Genomic DNA, 15,472 nt, shown 5'->3' with positions numbered 1-15,472 from the left:
ATGGCTGTAATGCCAAGGGGTGGTAATTTATGGTTGTGAACATTAAATTAACATTTTTCAAAATGTTTCCCAAGTTTTATGCACTTTTAAATCATTTCCATTAATTTCCTTTCTCTCACTTGCTTTCTGATGGTATATACCATATGTATAATATGGTATGTCAAATCCAGAAAGACTAGAATCCAAATCATGTGCAATGCTTACCACTAGGTTTCCTGACCCTCACTTTTAAACTAACTCCACTTTAACAGGTCTCAGAGATTGTATAAGTAAGGAAACTCAATATCTGAATCCATAGATAATGCTTCACCTCAATATCAAGTCTAAAGTTTTACTAATATGCTAATTAAATCTAGTGTACTATAAGGTTCCAATACTGTTGGTGACATGCTATTCAGAAAGCAATAGAAAGAAAAAAGTACAGTTATTTTTAATGCTGCATCAGTAAGACTGTAAATAAGTTGCATTACCTTGTTTAAACTGCCTTCTTCCTGTAACTTGCACAGACATAGCATTTTATATTACTACATTTGTACTGTGTGATCATGTAATTAATATCCTATTGTAGGAAGAGTTAGTCACTGTAGGAACCTAAGGTTCAGTTCTGCAATGAAAAGTATCTGTAAATATGGCATGGTGCAGTTCCCCATTTAGTGACTCAATCCTTTCAAGTCAAACTTACTTAACTGCAGTAAAGAAGGGTATTTTCTCTAATTTAGACTGGCATCAGAATGCAACTGAAGTTTCATTGTGGTTGTGCGTTATTTCTAGTAATAAACCTACTGCAAAACTCTGATTTGCATGATACTGGTTTAATTCCATATCTCCCATGGGGTTACATTGGTGTAAATCAGGGCACAGTTTGGATCTCTGAATGGAACTGGACTAGTCTGTTGCTCCAGAACAATTCAGATTGCTCTCCCAGGCTATATTGGCTCTGCAGTGATGCCAGGAGTAAAGGCTCTTTTTGTCACCGAAGGCTGTAGCTATTACTTGTAATATGCACAAAGAGCAAGCCACATCTCAATTGCTCTTCTGCTCCTAAATACGCTTAAAATTTGAATTTCCTGGCTTTTTTGCAATTTGTCTCATTGGGAGTATTGCCAACACCAAGTGTTTAAAATAATTAATTAGTCCCTCAAAAAATCATGGGATTTAAAAATAAATAAATTTAATCTCTTGGCTGAGTAATAAGGAACTTGAATCCCAAAGCAATTGTTTTGGAAGATTGACCTTGAAAATAAGGATTTAAACAAAGTGTCTTCATCTTCTCTATGATGCAGGGAAGTGAAGGCGTGCATTCTGACACGAGTACTTTGGTGATGCTGTTTGTATAGCACTGACCAATATTGATGCTTAGAAATACACAAGGTCTCTCTGCATCAGAGTGCTATGTACGTTATTTCTTACAACAGCCGTGTGTTCTAGTCGCCTCCCGTTATAGGTGATAACGTGAACCCTGTCTTGAAAACTTTAGAAACTAGTATCATACATAATGTACTAGTGGATTTGGTGGGGGTAACAAAGGTAACATCAATTTTCTAATACTCTTACTCAGCTAGGGTTAATGTACAGCATGGGGGAGTTAATTGTTTTTTCCCTTGGCCAATTTCTTAAAGGCTTAATGGAAAAAGTGGGTCTTGAGAAGGACTTAGAGTTACTCTAGACATTAACCTCTCCTCCAAGATTTGTTTCTTATGGCTAAACATGTTTATATTTACAACAGGATTACAAGCAGGAAGAAGACCCAGCAAAATTTAAATCTGTCAAGACTGGACGTGGTCCTCTGGGCCCCAACTGGAAGGTGTGGATCACAGACCTCAGCACATCATGTCTGTTTTCGTGACTGGAGTGTGGTTGTCGGGGTGTGGAGCTCGGGGTGTTAATTTGTATAAACAAGGGGAGGAGGTGTTGTCTTCATCTGTGTCAGTGGAGGGTCTTATGAATGTGTACTGAACGAGTGGGCTACTAGTTCTGGGGGTCCTGTCCCAGAAAAAGCTTCCTACAGAGTTTCTGATTTAAGCTCGTCATATGAACATCCTTGTATCTTTGCAGAAAGAGCTGGGGAAACAGACAGATTGTCCATACATGTGTGCCTACAAACTGGTAACAGTCAAGTTCAAGTGGTGGGGTTTGCAAAATAAAGTTGAGAACTTTATACAGAAGGTAAGTGAACCTGATCAGTACCGGGTTTTCAATGGCACCGTGGCCCCACTCTCCGACCCCACCCCGAGGCCCCACCCTCACTTGGCCTCTTCCCTCCGAGGCCCCACTTGGTCCTCTCCGGCCCCTCTCCTCTTCATCCCCTGTTCGCTCCTCTCCCCCTGTGTGGGCAGTGGGCAGGGCCTTGGAGGGAAGAGACAGAGTAGGGGAGGGGCCTCCAGGCACAGCGCAAGCCGAGTCTCAGGACTGAGCGGTGGGCAGAGCCACATTCTGGGTGCCGGGGCCTACCAAAAGTTTAATCCGCCCCTGAACCTGGCGCTGATGCGGGATGGCAAGAAAAATGGAGAAATTCATGTCTGTCTGCAACAAGTCTTGTGGAAACCCACTTCCTATCAGTTCAGTACATCATTTTACCTGATCCCACTTGTCACCTGAAAGACACCCTTCACTTGAAATCTTGTTCATTTAAAAAAATTAGTTAAATTGATTCAGATACTACACCTGATTGAGTCCCCCGGCAGCTCTTGTGGTTTTTATAGTCACATTTTCTGAATTCATAAGATTAATTTCTTCCCTTATTGCTGTGTGGCCCTTTCATACAGCAAACTAAAGGAGAAACTTACCAGATATATCAGTGACCCAGAGAATCTGACTATATGCAAAGTCATGTCAAATGTAGAAACCAAACCAACTGAAAAATAACTTACTATGTTTTAGTTGTGATACCCAGTGTTACTGTAACAATGGTGAGGGGGAAATCTTTCAGATCATTGTGACTATTTTGTTCTTCTTAGAGTGCTTGCTCATGTCGATTCCAATTAGGTGTGTGCATGCCACGTGCACGATCATCGGAAGGTTTTTCCTCTAGCAGTACCCGTCAGGTTGGCTGTGGAGCCCCCTCAAGTCGCGCCTTCATGGCGCCGCATATAGTGCCCTGCCGACCCACTGCTTCTCCAGTTCCTTCGTACTGCCAGTGACGGTCGTTGGAGCGTTCTCTTTCTCTCTTGTCTCGAGTGATCTTCTAGTAGTTGTTTTTGTATATTTACCTGCAAATAGTTAATATAATAGTTTTAGTGTTAGAGTAGTCTGAACCCTTGTTACCAGGAGTTTTCTACCCTATTTCCCGTCCCTCTTCTGGGGCCGGGGCATGCTTTGGGCCCAGGGATTTAAACCGGATGGGGTCTGCCAGAAGCCGATGCCAAGAGGAGATCTGCACACGTCCTGTCTAAAGTGCTTGGGGGGAATCCCATCAAATGGACAGGTGCAAGATCTGTGGTGGATTCTGCCCCCACGCCAAGAAAGAAAAGGACCACAGGTTGAAGCTGCTGCTGATGGAAGCAACCATGCAGCCAGACTCCTTGGCATCAGGGCGCAGCGCACTGGCTTCTCTCAGAGATGCAGTGCAGAGGAAGGACTCTGGGGTCAGAGACCCTCAGGACTGGCACTCTCCGGCATGGAAGGCTGCCTTGCGGGCAGAATTGCAGCACTGCTCTGTCGTCTGTGCCACGTAAGAAGCACAGGAAGATGGACAGGGGGCACTCCCCTTCAACAGCACTTGAGCGTGAGCCAACTAAAGCAGTACGACCTGTGCTGGGCCTCTGGTCCAGCAGCCGGCACCGTTGACTCCAGGCCCAAAGAAGGGCCTGTCATGTCCAGTGCCTCTGGAGGAGGGCCAAGTGGAGGATTCAGACCTTCCCGCCACACCAGAGACCTTCAAGGCAGCCATGGATCTCATAGCCCTCATGGGGCCACACTCTCCCAACCAGCGTGAGAGATCGCCGACCCTGAAGCAGCAGAGACCACCCGTGCCATCCAGGGGTAAACCGGAAATTGAGTCACCACTCTCCCTCTCCCCAGCACCGATCCTGTGCACGGTGACGCCTTGGTCACCATGCTCGGATTCCTCAGAGTCAGACTCTGAGGTGGACTCCTATGTGTCCCGAAGGAGACGGCACCGTGGACAGTGGCACACTCAGAGAGCCGCATCCCTCCAATGCAATCTTCAGTTCCCTTTATCTTGGACTACCTGCTAAAGTTGAAACAGCAGGGCTTGTTGTCACACTCATTGATAAAGGTTCACCTGGTCGCCATCTCGACTTTGCACCCAGGAGCAGCGGGCCGCTCTGTCTTTGCTACCCGATGGTGCGACGTTTTCTTAAAGGACTAGACAGTCTATATCCTCTAATCTGGCGGCCGACCCCTGCTTGGGCTCTTAACCTGGTACTCTCAAGGCTGATGGGGCCTCCGTTCGAGCCCTTACTGACATGCTCACTGCTCTGTCTGTCATGAAAGTGGCTTTCCTGGTCGCGATAACTTCAGCCAGGAGAATGTCCAAGCTCAAGGCCCTCATATCTGACCCGCTTTATACCATCTTTTACAAGGACAAGGTGCAGCTTTGACCACACCTGGTATTCCTCCCAAAGGTGGTATCAAATTTCCACCCCAACCAGGACATATTTCTCCCAGTCTCTTTCCCGAAGCCCCACAGTAAAAGCTGCAATCAGAGGCTCCACTGCCTGGATGTTCGGCAGACATTGGCTTTTTATATTGAACGAACAATGCTGTTTTGCAAGTCAAACCGGCTGTTTGTCTTGGTGGCGGACAGGATGAAGGGCCTCCCAGTGTCCTCTCAAAGTAGGGTTATCAGATAGCAACTGTGAAAAAACGGGACGGGGTGGGGGATAATAGGCACCTATATAAGGACAAAGTCCCCAAAACCGGGATTATCCCTTTAAAAACGGGACATCTGGTCGCCCTATCCCAAAGGATATCATCGTGGATCATGTCCTATATACGGGCATGCTACGACCTAATGAGGGCCCCAGCTCCCGCACTGACCAGTGCATTCCACCAGAGCCCGGGTGGCCGCCTTGGCCCATGTCCCAATCCAGGAGATCTGTAGAGCAGCAACATGACCCTTGGTCCACATATTCACTTCCCTTTATGTTATTGCCCAGCATGCCAGGGATGGTGCAGCATTCGAGAGAGTGGTGCTTCAGTCATTGATTCCATGAACTCTGACTCCACCTCCTAGGTAAGGCTTGGGAGTTACCTAATTGGAATTGACATGAGCAAGCACTTGAAGAAAAAATGGTTAGCTACCTCTCATAACTGTTGTTTTTTGAGACGTGTTGCTCGTATCCATTCCAAACCCATGCCTTCCCCTCTGTCGGAGTAATCCGTCAAGAAGGAACTGAAGAGGCAGCGGATCAGCAGGGTCCTATATGCGGTGCCATGAAGGCATGACTCCAGGGGGCTCCACCGCTGACCCAACGAATACTGCTAGGGGAAAAGCGTTCCGACGACCATGCATGTGGTGCTCACACACCTAATTGGAATGGACATGAGCAACACATCTCGAAGAACAATAGTTATGAGAGGTAGGTAACCTTTTTTTTTTTTTTTTTTTTCTTTTTTCAGTTAACTGTTCAGTTAACTTTAAAAGAAACTTCAACTGCCCACTTCTTTTTGAGTGAATTAGTACGTGTGACTAAGTTCTTTATGATACCACATATGACAGCCCTTCTAGGCAGAGTACCCAGGAACACCTTCTATGATCCTGGTTATGTGTCTGAAAACTAAACCAATTAAGCACTGTGTCTCTAGGACCTGCCATTAATGGGCTACATATGGACGCTTCACATGCCATGAATTACAAAGCCAAGGGACTTCTCCTCCAACAATTGCATGTGACCTTGGAGTCTCTTATCATGATTACAATATGGATCTTCACTATTAAATATAAATAAATCACTTCCTCTATTAAATTCAAAATTCTGTAATTTTAATGAGCAGCAGAAAAGAATATTTAATGGAAAAATATATTGCTCTTTGGTTTTTAAGCCATCTCCTTGTTTTGACTCTCACCCCAGTCCAGACGGTAGCTTGGCTCTAAGAGGCACATTGCTCACATCTAAAAAAGCAGGAAGTGTTTAATACTCCCAGAAGAATCTTCTGTACAAAATGCAGCTTTAAATGAAAGTCAGGCCAAATTTGATTTAATATTTAGGTTCCTGTAAAAAACTTACTTTTATAAAACCTAAGATCAAGGAAATGCCTATTAAATTAAAAAAAGAATGATGTTTTGAAGAAGTCTTCCCTTGCCCTGTTTATAAGCTACACATTGCAACTGTACTTAAGCATAGGAACCAGATTGTGAAATTGACTAGAAACATAATGTATTGTAAGGCCTTAGTGTTTCCATTGCCTTAGTCCAGTGGAGGGCCTGTCAGGGCTTTCAATCCAGCTTGTGGGATTGACAGCCCCGTGGCGCAGCGGGACTAAGGCAGGCTCCCGGCCTGCCCTGGCCCCGTGCCGCTCCTGGAAGCGGCCGGCACCACGTCCCTGCAGCCCCTGGCTGTGCGCCGCTGCCACCCTGGAGCTGCTCAAAGTGAGTGGTGCCGGGCCAGAGCCTGCACCCCTAACCCCCTGCCCTGAGCCTCCTCCCACACTCTGCACCCCAACCCCTTGCCCCGAGCCACTGCCACACCCTGCACTCCTCCTGCACCCCAACCCCCTGCCCTGAGCCCCCTCCTGCACCCTGCACCCCCTTCCACACCCCAACCCCCTACCCCAGCCCTGCATATAATTTCCCCACCCAGATGTGGCCCTCGGGACACCTTATTGTCTGGGGTTCCTTTGGATAATTAGGTTCTATAAACCACACTTTTCTCCAAAAAATGTGGCTCTGGTGTTGAGAATGACTTGACTTGCCAGGGGACTTGCAACTGTTAAGTAAAAAAACCAAACAAACCATGAACAAAGGAACGCCTTACATTGTGGTCTTCATCAGTGTCTTGTCTTTCAGATAAGCTCCTCAGGGACAGGTTGTGTGAGTGCATGTGCAAGCACAGCAGCTAAGTCGCCTTTGATGTTGCTGGATAATACATAATAAATAACTCAAACCTTTCAGTTAAAATAACCTCAGGTGCTTGTAACTGGTCAAGGATGAGTTAAAAAATCCCACACACTTACTTCAATAGTGTGTTTAGTATGATTCTCCTGTCCTGCCCTGTTAGTCCTGAAGCCCAGGTCATAACTCCTTCCTTGAAAGCAATGTTGTTCAAAAAACAAATCTGGAACGCTTACTTAATTTCGCTCACACTCGCTCACAAACTCAAACTGAGGCGTTCACCTCTTTATGTAAGGAATGGATTGCACTCTCCTAGCCTCATGAATGAAAATTCAGCTGCAGGTCACTGGATGGGGCACTTGGAAAAGATGCATTTCTTTGGGGATTCAAGACATTGGGTGATTCCGTTATGTTTCCATTGACTTTGGCAGGAATTGTGTCAGTCTCCAGTTGCAGCAGCCATGCAGGAAGGTAGATGAGGGCGAGTCAATGCTGTTCTTCAGTGTTGCTTTTTTATCAAGAACCCAAAGTGGGTGTGATACCTAACAAACGCAATAACAACATCCCTGTCCTGAAGAGCTTACAACCTAAGTAGACACAGCAGAAAATAAGGGAAAGGAATAGAACATAAAGGCAAAATGACTGAACAGATGCCTCCTACACCAGGAATGGAAGTGATCTGATGGGCAGGCATGGATTAGTCAATGTGTACTTGGTGCACATGTGCATGGTCCCCATCTTGTGCAGGGCACCCCTCCTCCCCAAAAAACCCACCAACCCAGGGCCAGGAAGGAGGCGGGGCATTGTAGGTGGAGGGCCCTGTCTGGATGCTGTAGCGAGAGCTAATGGATCAGAGGGGGGAGCCAAGCCAGCCCCACTGGACTGGCAATGCTGCGGGGTGAGTGTGGGGTGGGCTTGCGCTCACACACACCCACACGCACACACCGCAGGGGGAAGGACCCAACAATCCATCCCACCAGGGCCTCCCACCCTCAAAGGCAGGACCCCCACCCCGCTGGGGGGTCGATAAGGTGAGGGTGGGCAGTTCTCATAATGCACAGGGCCCCAAAATTCTTTAATCTGACACTGCTGATGGACTTTCAAATTAAACAAGAGAAATCAGAGAGTCCATAACTGCATGTCAAATCACTAACTCTAATTATTAATTCCTTCTCTTTTAAGCCTATTATGTAGTCTCAAGAGACTGGTGAGCCAATTCCACTATAAACCTTATTGCCTAACCGCTGGCTGTATGCAAGAACACAAAAAGGTCCAGTTATAGACATTTTAAAAATCTAGAACACTAAATCACAACATCCATGGCTTCTCTAACAGGGGCATTTCAATTATAATGAACCAGAAATAGTTGGATTTTTTTTCTTTTTCTTTTGCCCCCCTGCAGCTTTCCTATGCTAGGCAAAGTGATCCCATTCCCTTATAAAACAAAATGGCAAGCACTGAGGTTAGACCTGTAGCAACTCCCAGTGCACACATCTTTGACAGTGCACATTAACTGACTGTAAACATATTGTGCAGCATGCTGAATTGTGTGGGATTCTTTTTGCTGAGCTTTTTAAGTTGTTTGTTCCCTCACCTTTGTTTTTTGCAGCAAGAGAAACGTCTTTTCACAAATTTCCACCGACAATTGTTTTGCTGGCTTGATAAGTGGGTTGATCTGACTATGGAGGACATTCGCAGGATGGAGGAGGAGACCAAGAAACAGCTGGATGAGGTAAGTGGGAGGAGAGCAGGTGTGGGCTGTGAGGCAGTATCTGTATTCTAAGCCCAAGATGGGGTGGGAAAAGGTGGCCTGCCCCCTGGCCATAGTATGCAATGCGCTCACTTACCACACAGGTCATGCTGCTTATGGTGAATTAGGTGGTTGGATCTGACTTGTAGAGTCAGCTTCTTTGAGTTCTGGCTTCCTAGTTAGCACAGACTCCTTGTATTGCTATGGGACAACTTTTTTTATTGGTTTCATTGGTAATTTAGAAGATCTGTTACTGACTATTTTAAAATAAATGAAGATATTTTCTTACTTGTTACCCTAATGAGTGTTCAGCTCAATGAGTCTCAGTAAGTTATCGGCAAAATCAGTCTCTAGGTACAGGGTGTGTGTGTTTAAAAAAATGGGGGCGGGGGCGGTGGGCCCTGCTTTGAGAAATGTAGGTTTGGTGCTGGAGTTTTCATACACTTGTAATGAATGTTCCTTTTAATTTTTTCACACTTCAAAATTTACTTGATTGTAGTACCATGTGCCTTTTGGCCTTTGGCTAATAGAGCCCTAAAAGGGGCTGTAGCTTTGCCAGAAATGGTTTCAGGACCTGCACAACTTGTGTTTACAAACTGCTTTAAATTAGGACAATTTTCAGGGATGTGAGACTTCACCTCTGAGGCCGAGAAACTCTCACCCTCACACCCTTTTTTGATGTGGAGCTGACGGGGAAGACGATTAACCAGCATATGTTGGAACAAATAGCTAAAGATGTTTATTTTCTTTCAGATGAGAGAAAAAGACCCCGTGAAAGGAATGACAGCTGCAGATGACTAATGTGGCTTCCTCCTTGTGCACTGTATGTACCCAGAGTATCTGTCTCACATTTTGTTGTGACATTCAATGCCATTTAGAGCAAAAATCAAATTGATTCAGCATGGAGTCAGTACAAGTACTCCTGTTCTTCTTTTTACAGAAATTGTGCGAGTCAGAAATCTATAAAGCTGCTCATTTTGCCTGATAATGAATACACTTTTCACTATGCCAACTGAGTTTACTGTCTTGTTTCAGAATTATTTTAAACTGTTTGTGAGCACAAAGAAAGTGTTAAGGAAAGCATCATATTAGCACAGTAAACACAAAGTTACACTGATGCCTCATTTCTGTGTAATGTATCCATCACTTTACATACCCTGTTAGAGGCCTTTTCAATAGTCTCAAATAATTAATGAGCTTGAGTCCAGCAGCCCTGCCCTTTTGGACATTTGAGGGTGTATTGGCCTGGATTGTGCCCAGGAACAATGTTCATCAGTGGGCAAAGGCCTGGGGCAACATCCATGGTCACAGGACAGAGAAGGATGATATAGATGTTTCTTTAAGCTTCTGTTTTTGTCTTGTCTCTGTGTGCATCACTGTGGACATGCTGACTATAGTACTTTGATCCTTGGAGACACAAGTATTTGCATATTTCAATTTTTCCTTGTTGGCCAAACTTTGTGCCAGTGCTCTAGGAAATGTGCAGGTGATGGGGACAACTTTTTTTTTATACTTCTGTACTGCTGACATGAAGCAAACTTGAGTGGCTGTGGGTTAGGAAGCAATGTTTTTATCCATGACTGTTGCAATATTAGTGGGGAAATGGTGGAAGCTAAATGTCTGAAAGGCACTAGTGATCAAGAGGAAAAAGTGTAGAAGGTTATACAAGCTGCCTGTACATTATTTATCTAGATGGCAATAGCTCCCACAGTGTGCTCTGTGCTTTGTAAACAGCAAGATGCAGTACCTTCCCCAAAGGGCATACAGTCTAAAAAGGTAAGATACACAAAGGGAAAGATGTTCAACATGCAAGCCAAATGGGCAGGAAGATAAGCATATCTTCTTAATCTCACTCTTTGTTAATATTTAAATTGTTCCCGATTTCTTTGGAGACGTATTAGTTCTGTTCCAACCCATAGCTACAAATCTTAATTTAAATTTAAAAAATTCAAGCCAACTAAAATCATAGCTTTGCTATTCTTTTCCTATGAGCCCTCCCCCTTCCTTCCTTAACATAATGAACCTAACCTCCTACCCTGCCTCCTTGGTACACCTCTCCTGAAAATCTCCACCTCCCTTTGCCCAACATTGTTCTGGGTACCATACACATGTAGAGTAGAAAATGGTCTGTGCCTTGATGAGCAAACAATCAAAATAGACAAGACAGACCCAGGTTCAGGGAAAAGGATAAGAATGTAAAAGCAAACTGAAGAGAATGTTCTCCAGCATCATGTTAATTCCACAATTTTTTCTTTTACTTTTAATAAAAAGGTTTTGGGTAGGTTTTTGTTTTGTACACTTTTTCTAAGGTGGGAGTTAGTGAGGGGAAGGAAGGAAAGGTTCCCATTCTGTAAAAAGATCAGAAATTTAAAGGCACTAACATCGGAGGAATTTCTGGTGTAGTGTGGCTCCCCTATTCTGGCTGTGTTTCGAAGGGTTATCCATGGTGGGATGTGGCACTGGGCCCTGGTGGCCCTGTGTTCCCTTTTCTGCTGTCACTGCCTGAATGTTCTTCTATTCCCTTGCCATATTACCTGTTGGCTGATCTGGGAGTTACAGGCTCAGTCTCTGGGCTTCTGGTACAGCTTCAACTTTCATCTCCCTCTTCCCTTCCGCTAGCCCCTGATTGAGTTGCTAGTTAAATTCAGTTCCTGTCCATTACCTAACCCCATACTCAGCTTCTCCCTCTTCCATACCTACCCCATCCCATCTGGAAATAAGTTGGTGGCCTTGTCCCACAGGTCTTTTGGGATGAAAGGTGCTAGATAAATATATTATAAATTGTCCTCTTTGGCAGTCTGTGCAGATAGACTCTGGATTGAACTCTGCGCTAGGTTAGATCCGAGGCTTGTTGATGGGACAGAATGGAGTAGCCTGTCGTGCCACTGCTTATGCTCGATTCAGTCTGTGGCTAAATGAAGGACTTTTCCTTCAGGGCTGTCAATATTGCACCTTTACTGGCACATTTAATTTCAGAAATGGTTTTTAAATGTTTTCCTGTTGTCTCTTTCTCCTAGTTTGCAAGACAGTCAGCAGGAAGGCCCAGAGACCCCACCCTCTTGACCAATGGACCATCTCTGGATCACACCTTTCTATATCCAATCGGCAGGCGATTTTAAATCTCCCATAGCTAATTCTAGATGCCCTTTAATATTGTGAGCAAATAGACAGTCTGGTACTAAGCACTCCAATGTTAGCACGTATGTGAAGGAGGCAGCTCCTTGGAGACGTGTGACTTATAGATTGCTGTATTTATGACTCCTCCCTCCTTTTTTCATTGTGTTCAGACCAATTTCCATGTGGCCCTGTTTGATTTCCAAGTGGCATTTTTAGCTGAATTAGTCTTGTGATGTGGTGATTTAGATTTATTTTGTTTGTTTTCAAAACTGGGATAAACTGCTGCCTTTGTCCTGTCCCAGCCCTTCACCATTCTTTGAGTATCCATTTATGGAGAAGGGAATTGTCAGTATTTATTTTAGAGTGCAAAACTATTCCACAGAATTCTAGGCTCTGACTTTTGCTCCCGAGGTCACGATATTACTGGCATACAGGCTCCAAGATGCACCTGTGTTGCCAAGGTCAAGTCTGCTGTTAAGATACCACCATACGTGGCCACTGCAACAGCATTACTTGGTCTGTCTAAACACACACAACTTAAAGGGACTGAACAGCAGGTATCCTTTATGTGCAAATACTGAGACCTTGAATGCATCTTTTGTCTAGATAGGTGTCTTTCCTTTGGCCCTTGGAACTATGGTGGTGTTCTATAGTTGTGTGTATAAATCAGCCTTTTAAAATTGTTATGATAACATACCTGATGAATCTCACAATCTACTGGACTGGCCTTTATTATGATTGCTCATAATTTGTAAAACTAACACTGTTTTGTTTGCCCATAAAAAGAAAATGAATGTCCCAGGACAAGCAGAATTTTGTGATGCTGATAGGCATAAATAATCTCCGTATCCAATCACGCTCAGGTGCCTGGATTTGTGCTGCTGTTCAGCAATAATACTTCTCTGCATACTCCCCATTAGGAAATTGCTAGAACTTAGTTTGCCTTGCTATGCTGTAAAAAGGCAAGATGTAAGACCAAGCAATCTCTGCACAAGACAATTGTGATTTCCGAGGGTTGCAAAGGATGTTGCTGAGTGGCAGAAAACAGCTCCAGGACTCATTCTTAGTCTGTGTCCTTATGGTGGTATCTCAGCTTTAGACAATCAAATAAGCTGGACAGAATCAAACAAACATTACTTTATTAAATACATGAGGAAACGTGACTAGAAGAAACAAGGGCTTTCCTGGCTGATTGGTAGAGGCTTGTTTGGCTTGCTTCCACCAGCAGCTATGTAATCAAACTTCATTCCCTTTATCTGTATTGGGTTGAAGTAAAGTGAAATGTAAATGCCAAAGGCAGCTGTGATGTTACAGTCTCCATCTCCCCACCTTTTTTTTTTTTTTTTTTTTAAGTAATGCTGGCTTCATGCAGTATGCCTGACTTGTACTCAGCCTCTTACAAACCTCCATCAGCTAGTAGATTCTGAATCAGTCCCATGCCATGCTGAATGAAAGTGTGGGGGTAAATTGTTTTTGGTGCAGGGGAAAGATGCACAGGGCTTGCTCTAGCAGAAGAGGCTGGTTTTCAGTCAAGAGGCAGTTTATTCCCCCCTCTCCCTTTTTGGGGGGGGTAAGTCTATTCTTTTGCCTTACGGATGTCTAAGTGCAATAAGCTCTGTTGAATTGTACTGGTAACTCTGGCTGATCCTTCTCAGTGACCTCAGAGGGTTTTTGGGATGTGGATTTTAGCATACTCCCGAAGTAGAAGTAAAACCAGCTCATTATTAAATAATAGTCTAAGATATTAAACCTTAATCTTCAAGACTACTTGGGACCAGGAAAGTTGTTTTTGTAGCACTGTTTCTCTAGGGGTTTGAGAAGCAGAGTCCAGGAGTGTACGCCCCTTACTAGAGTTCCCTCAATCTAGAATATTTTAATTGAGAATTAACACATTGACTTGTTAACATCTTGTCAGCAGCAGAGTTTAAGGAGGGATTCTTACACTTGGGGAAAACTTGAGAATATATAACACGATTGTTCTTAGATACTTGTGTTTTTTTTATCCAAGAGGTTTTTTAGCTGACATTTCATCTCCATGGAAACAGATTGTGACATTCTAAAGACGGGATCAGAAAAGGATTGTGTATGAGGGTGAAAGCTCTTATTTAAACACAGAGCTTTCCTGATTAGCAGTAATTACCAGGAAAAAATGCAGGAAACTGCAAGCTAAATACATGATTTAAAAAAAAATTCACGTTTATCCCGAATGAAAGTTTTCCTCGAAGTTGGGATAGAGAGATCCTGTAGAGACCTCTCTCAAGGGCAGTCTTGATCCTTGGTTCCCACTAGTGAGAGCATAGCGAAATGTAACAATCTTCACTGATTGTATTAGTGTGCTGTATATCTCCTGCATTGGCTTTGGCAAGAACCCAAAACCTGCTGGTTCCCGGAGGGGTTAATGATCGGATGTTTGTTTGTTCCAGGGGGATCGTTGTGCTGTCACATTCTCTTCAGATCCAAACTGGGTCCCCTGGTTGGATTTTAAACACTGCAGTTCTGATCGGAAGCAGGTGCCTTGGTGGAGAGGCCCATGGGCTGGGATGTTTTAGCTGGAGTTTACCTGATGAAGGCCACAGTGACACTCTGTACTCCCAGCACACTTGCACCTTTCTGGGTTTATCCTCCTACAGCCCCTGCTGGGACTCCCTGACAAGTTTTGATTGGTTCATAGTGCTATTCCTTTTACAACATACACTTTGTAGAATTAATTAGATTATCTTGTTGTTTCTTTAATGTGAGTTTGTGCCTTTTGTCTCCTAATCTTCCAATACAGGCATATTGGAAACAAATCTAATAAAATCTTAGACCGAGCTTTTTGGAGTCTGTTTGTTTTTATACCTTATTATGTGGGTCTAGTATTCCACATGCATATGCTATTGTGTAAAATCTTCTGATTATATAATTATGTACAGAGGACCTACAATTTGCTGGATTCCTTACAGAACAAAGAAGGCCTGATTCTGATCTCACACTAATGTAAATCAGGAGTAACTCCACTGAAGTCAATGAAATTACTCTGTTGTAAAACTGATGTAAGATAAGAATCTGACCATGTTACCTGTATTTACAATCTAATATTAGCTGTAATGCAGCAAACAAGTGGAGAGAGAAGACATAGATAAAAATATTATATGGTTACTTAAGTCCATTATGTGAACATCTTGCTGGTCTTTAATATTAATCTTGGTGTAGTGGGTATTTGAGAGGGAGTAAGGGCAGCATGAAAATTAGATTAAAGTAGGGGTTCTGTCCGTTCTAGAGTGACCAGATGTCACTTGGCGGTTATTTGTTATTTTTCACAGGCCTATTTTCTTGCTGTGGGTTGGGCCTGGGACACTCTTCTTTCTGTGAATGTTCTGGGTGTTCTAGCCTTACCCCTGCAGGTGTGGCAGTTCTATCCTCAGACTAGAGCTGGGGTCTTTGGAAAAGGGAGAGATAGGCTTGTGGTGGGGTCTCCTGTCTGGGGGTTAAAGATTAGTTACTCAAGGGGAAAAAAATTCTGGAAAAAGGAGGGCAGAGCAAGCTCTTCCTGACTATTTTAAATGGTGAAATATCATTGCTGTTAAACCATGATTCCCAGTTGGGGCGGA

General features: G+C 44.0%; 1 protein-coding gene across 1 annotated transcript in view; it reads left to right on the top strand.

Annotated features, from left to right (window-relative positions):
* PITPNA (phosphatidylinositol transfer protein alpha) overlaps window positions 1-14,693 on the top strand; it is a 45,225-nt gene extending 30,532 nt beyond the window's left edge. The window contains exons 7-11 of the mRNA XM_005298294.5: window positions 1,727-1,804; window positions 2,056-2,166; window positions 8,625-8,747; window positions 9,519-9,588; window positions 11,783-14,693. Of these exons, the coding sequence (XP_005298351.2) occupies window positions 1,727-1,804; window positions 2,056-2,166; window positions 8,625-8,747; window positions 9,519-9,566 (360 nt within the window). The 3' untranslated portion in view covers window positions 9,567-9,588; window positions 11,783-14,693. The remainder of the gene's footprint in view (window positions 1-1,726; window positions 1,805-2,055; window positions 2,167-8,624; window positions 8,748-9,518; window positions 9,589-11,782) is intronic.
* The last annotated feature ends 779 nt before the right edge of the window (window positions 14,694-15,472 follow it).

This window comes from Chrysemys picta, chromosome 19, assembly GCF_011386835.1.
Source record: "Chrysemys picta bellii isolate R12L10 chromosome 19, ASM1138683v2, whole genome shotgun sequence".
Lineage (NCBI taxonomy): Eukaryota > Metazoa > Chordata > Testudines > Emydidae > Chrysemys > Chrysemys picta.
Note: the sequence above shows the minus strand (reverse complement) of the source record. Positions and strands in the feature narration are given on the sequence as shown.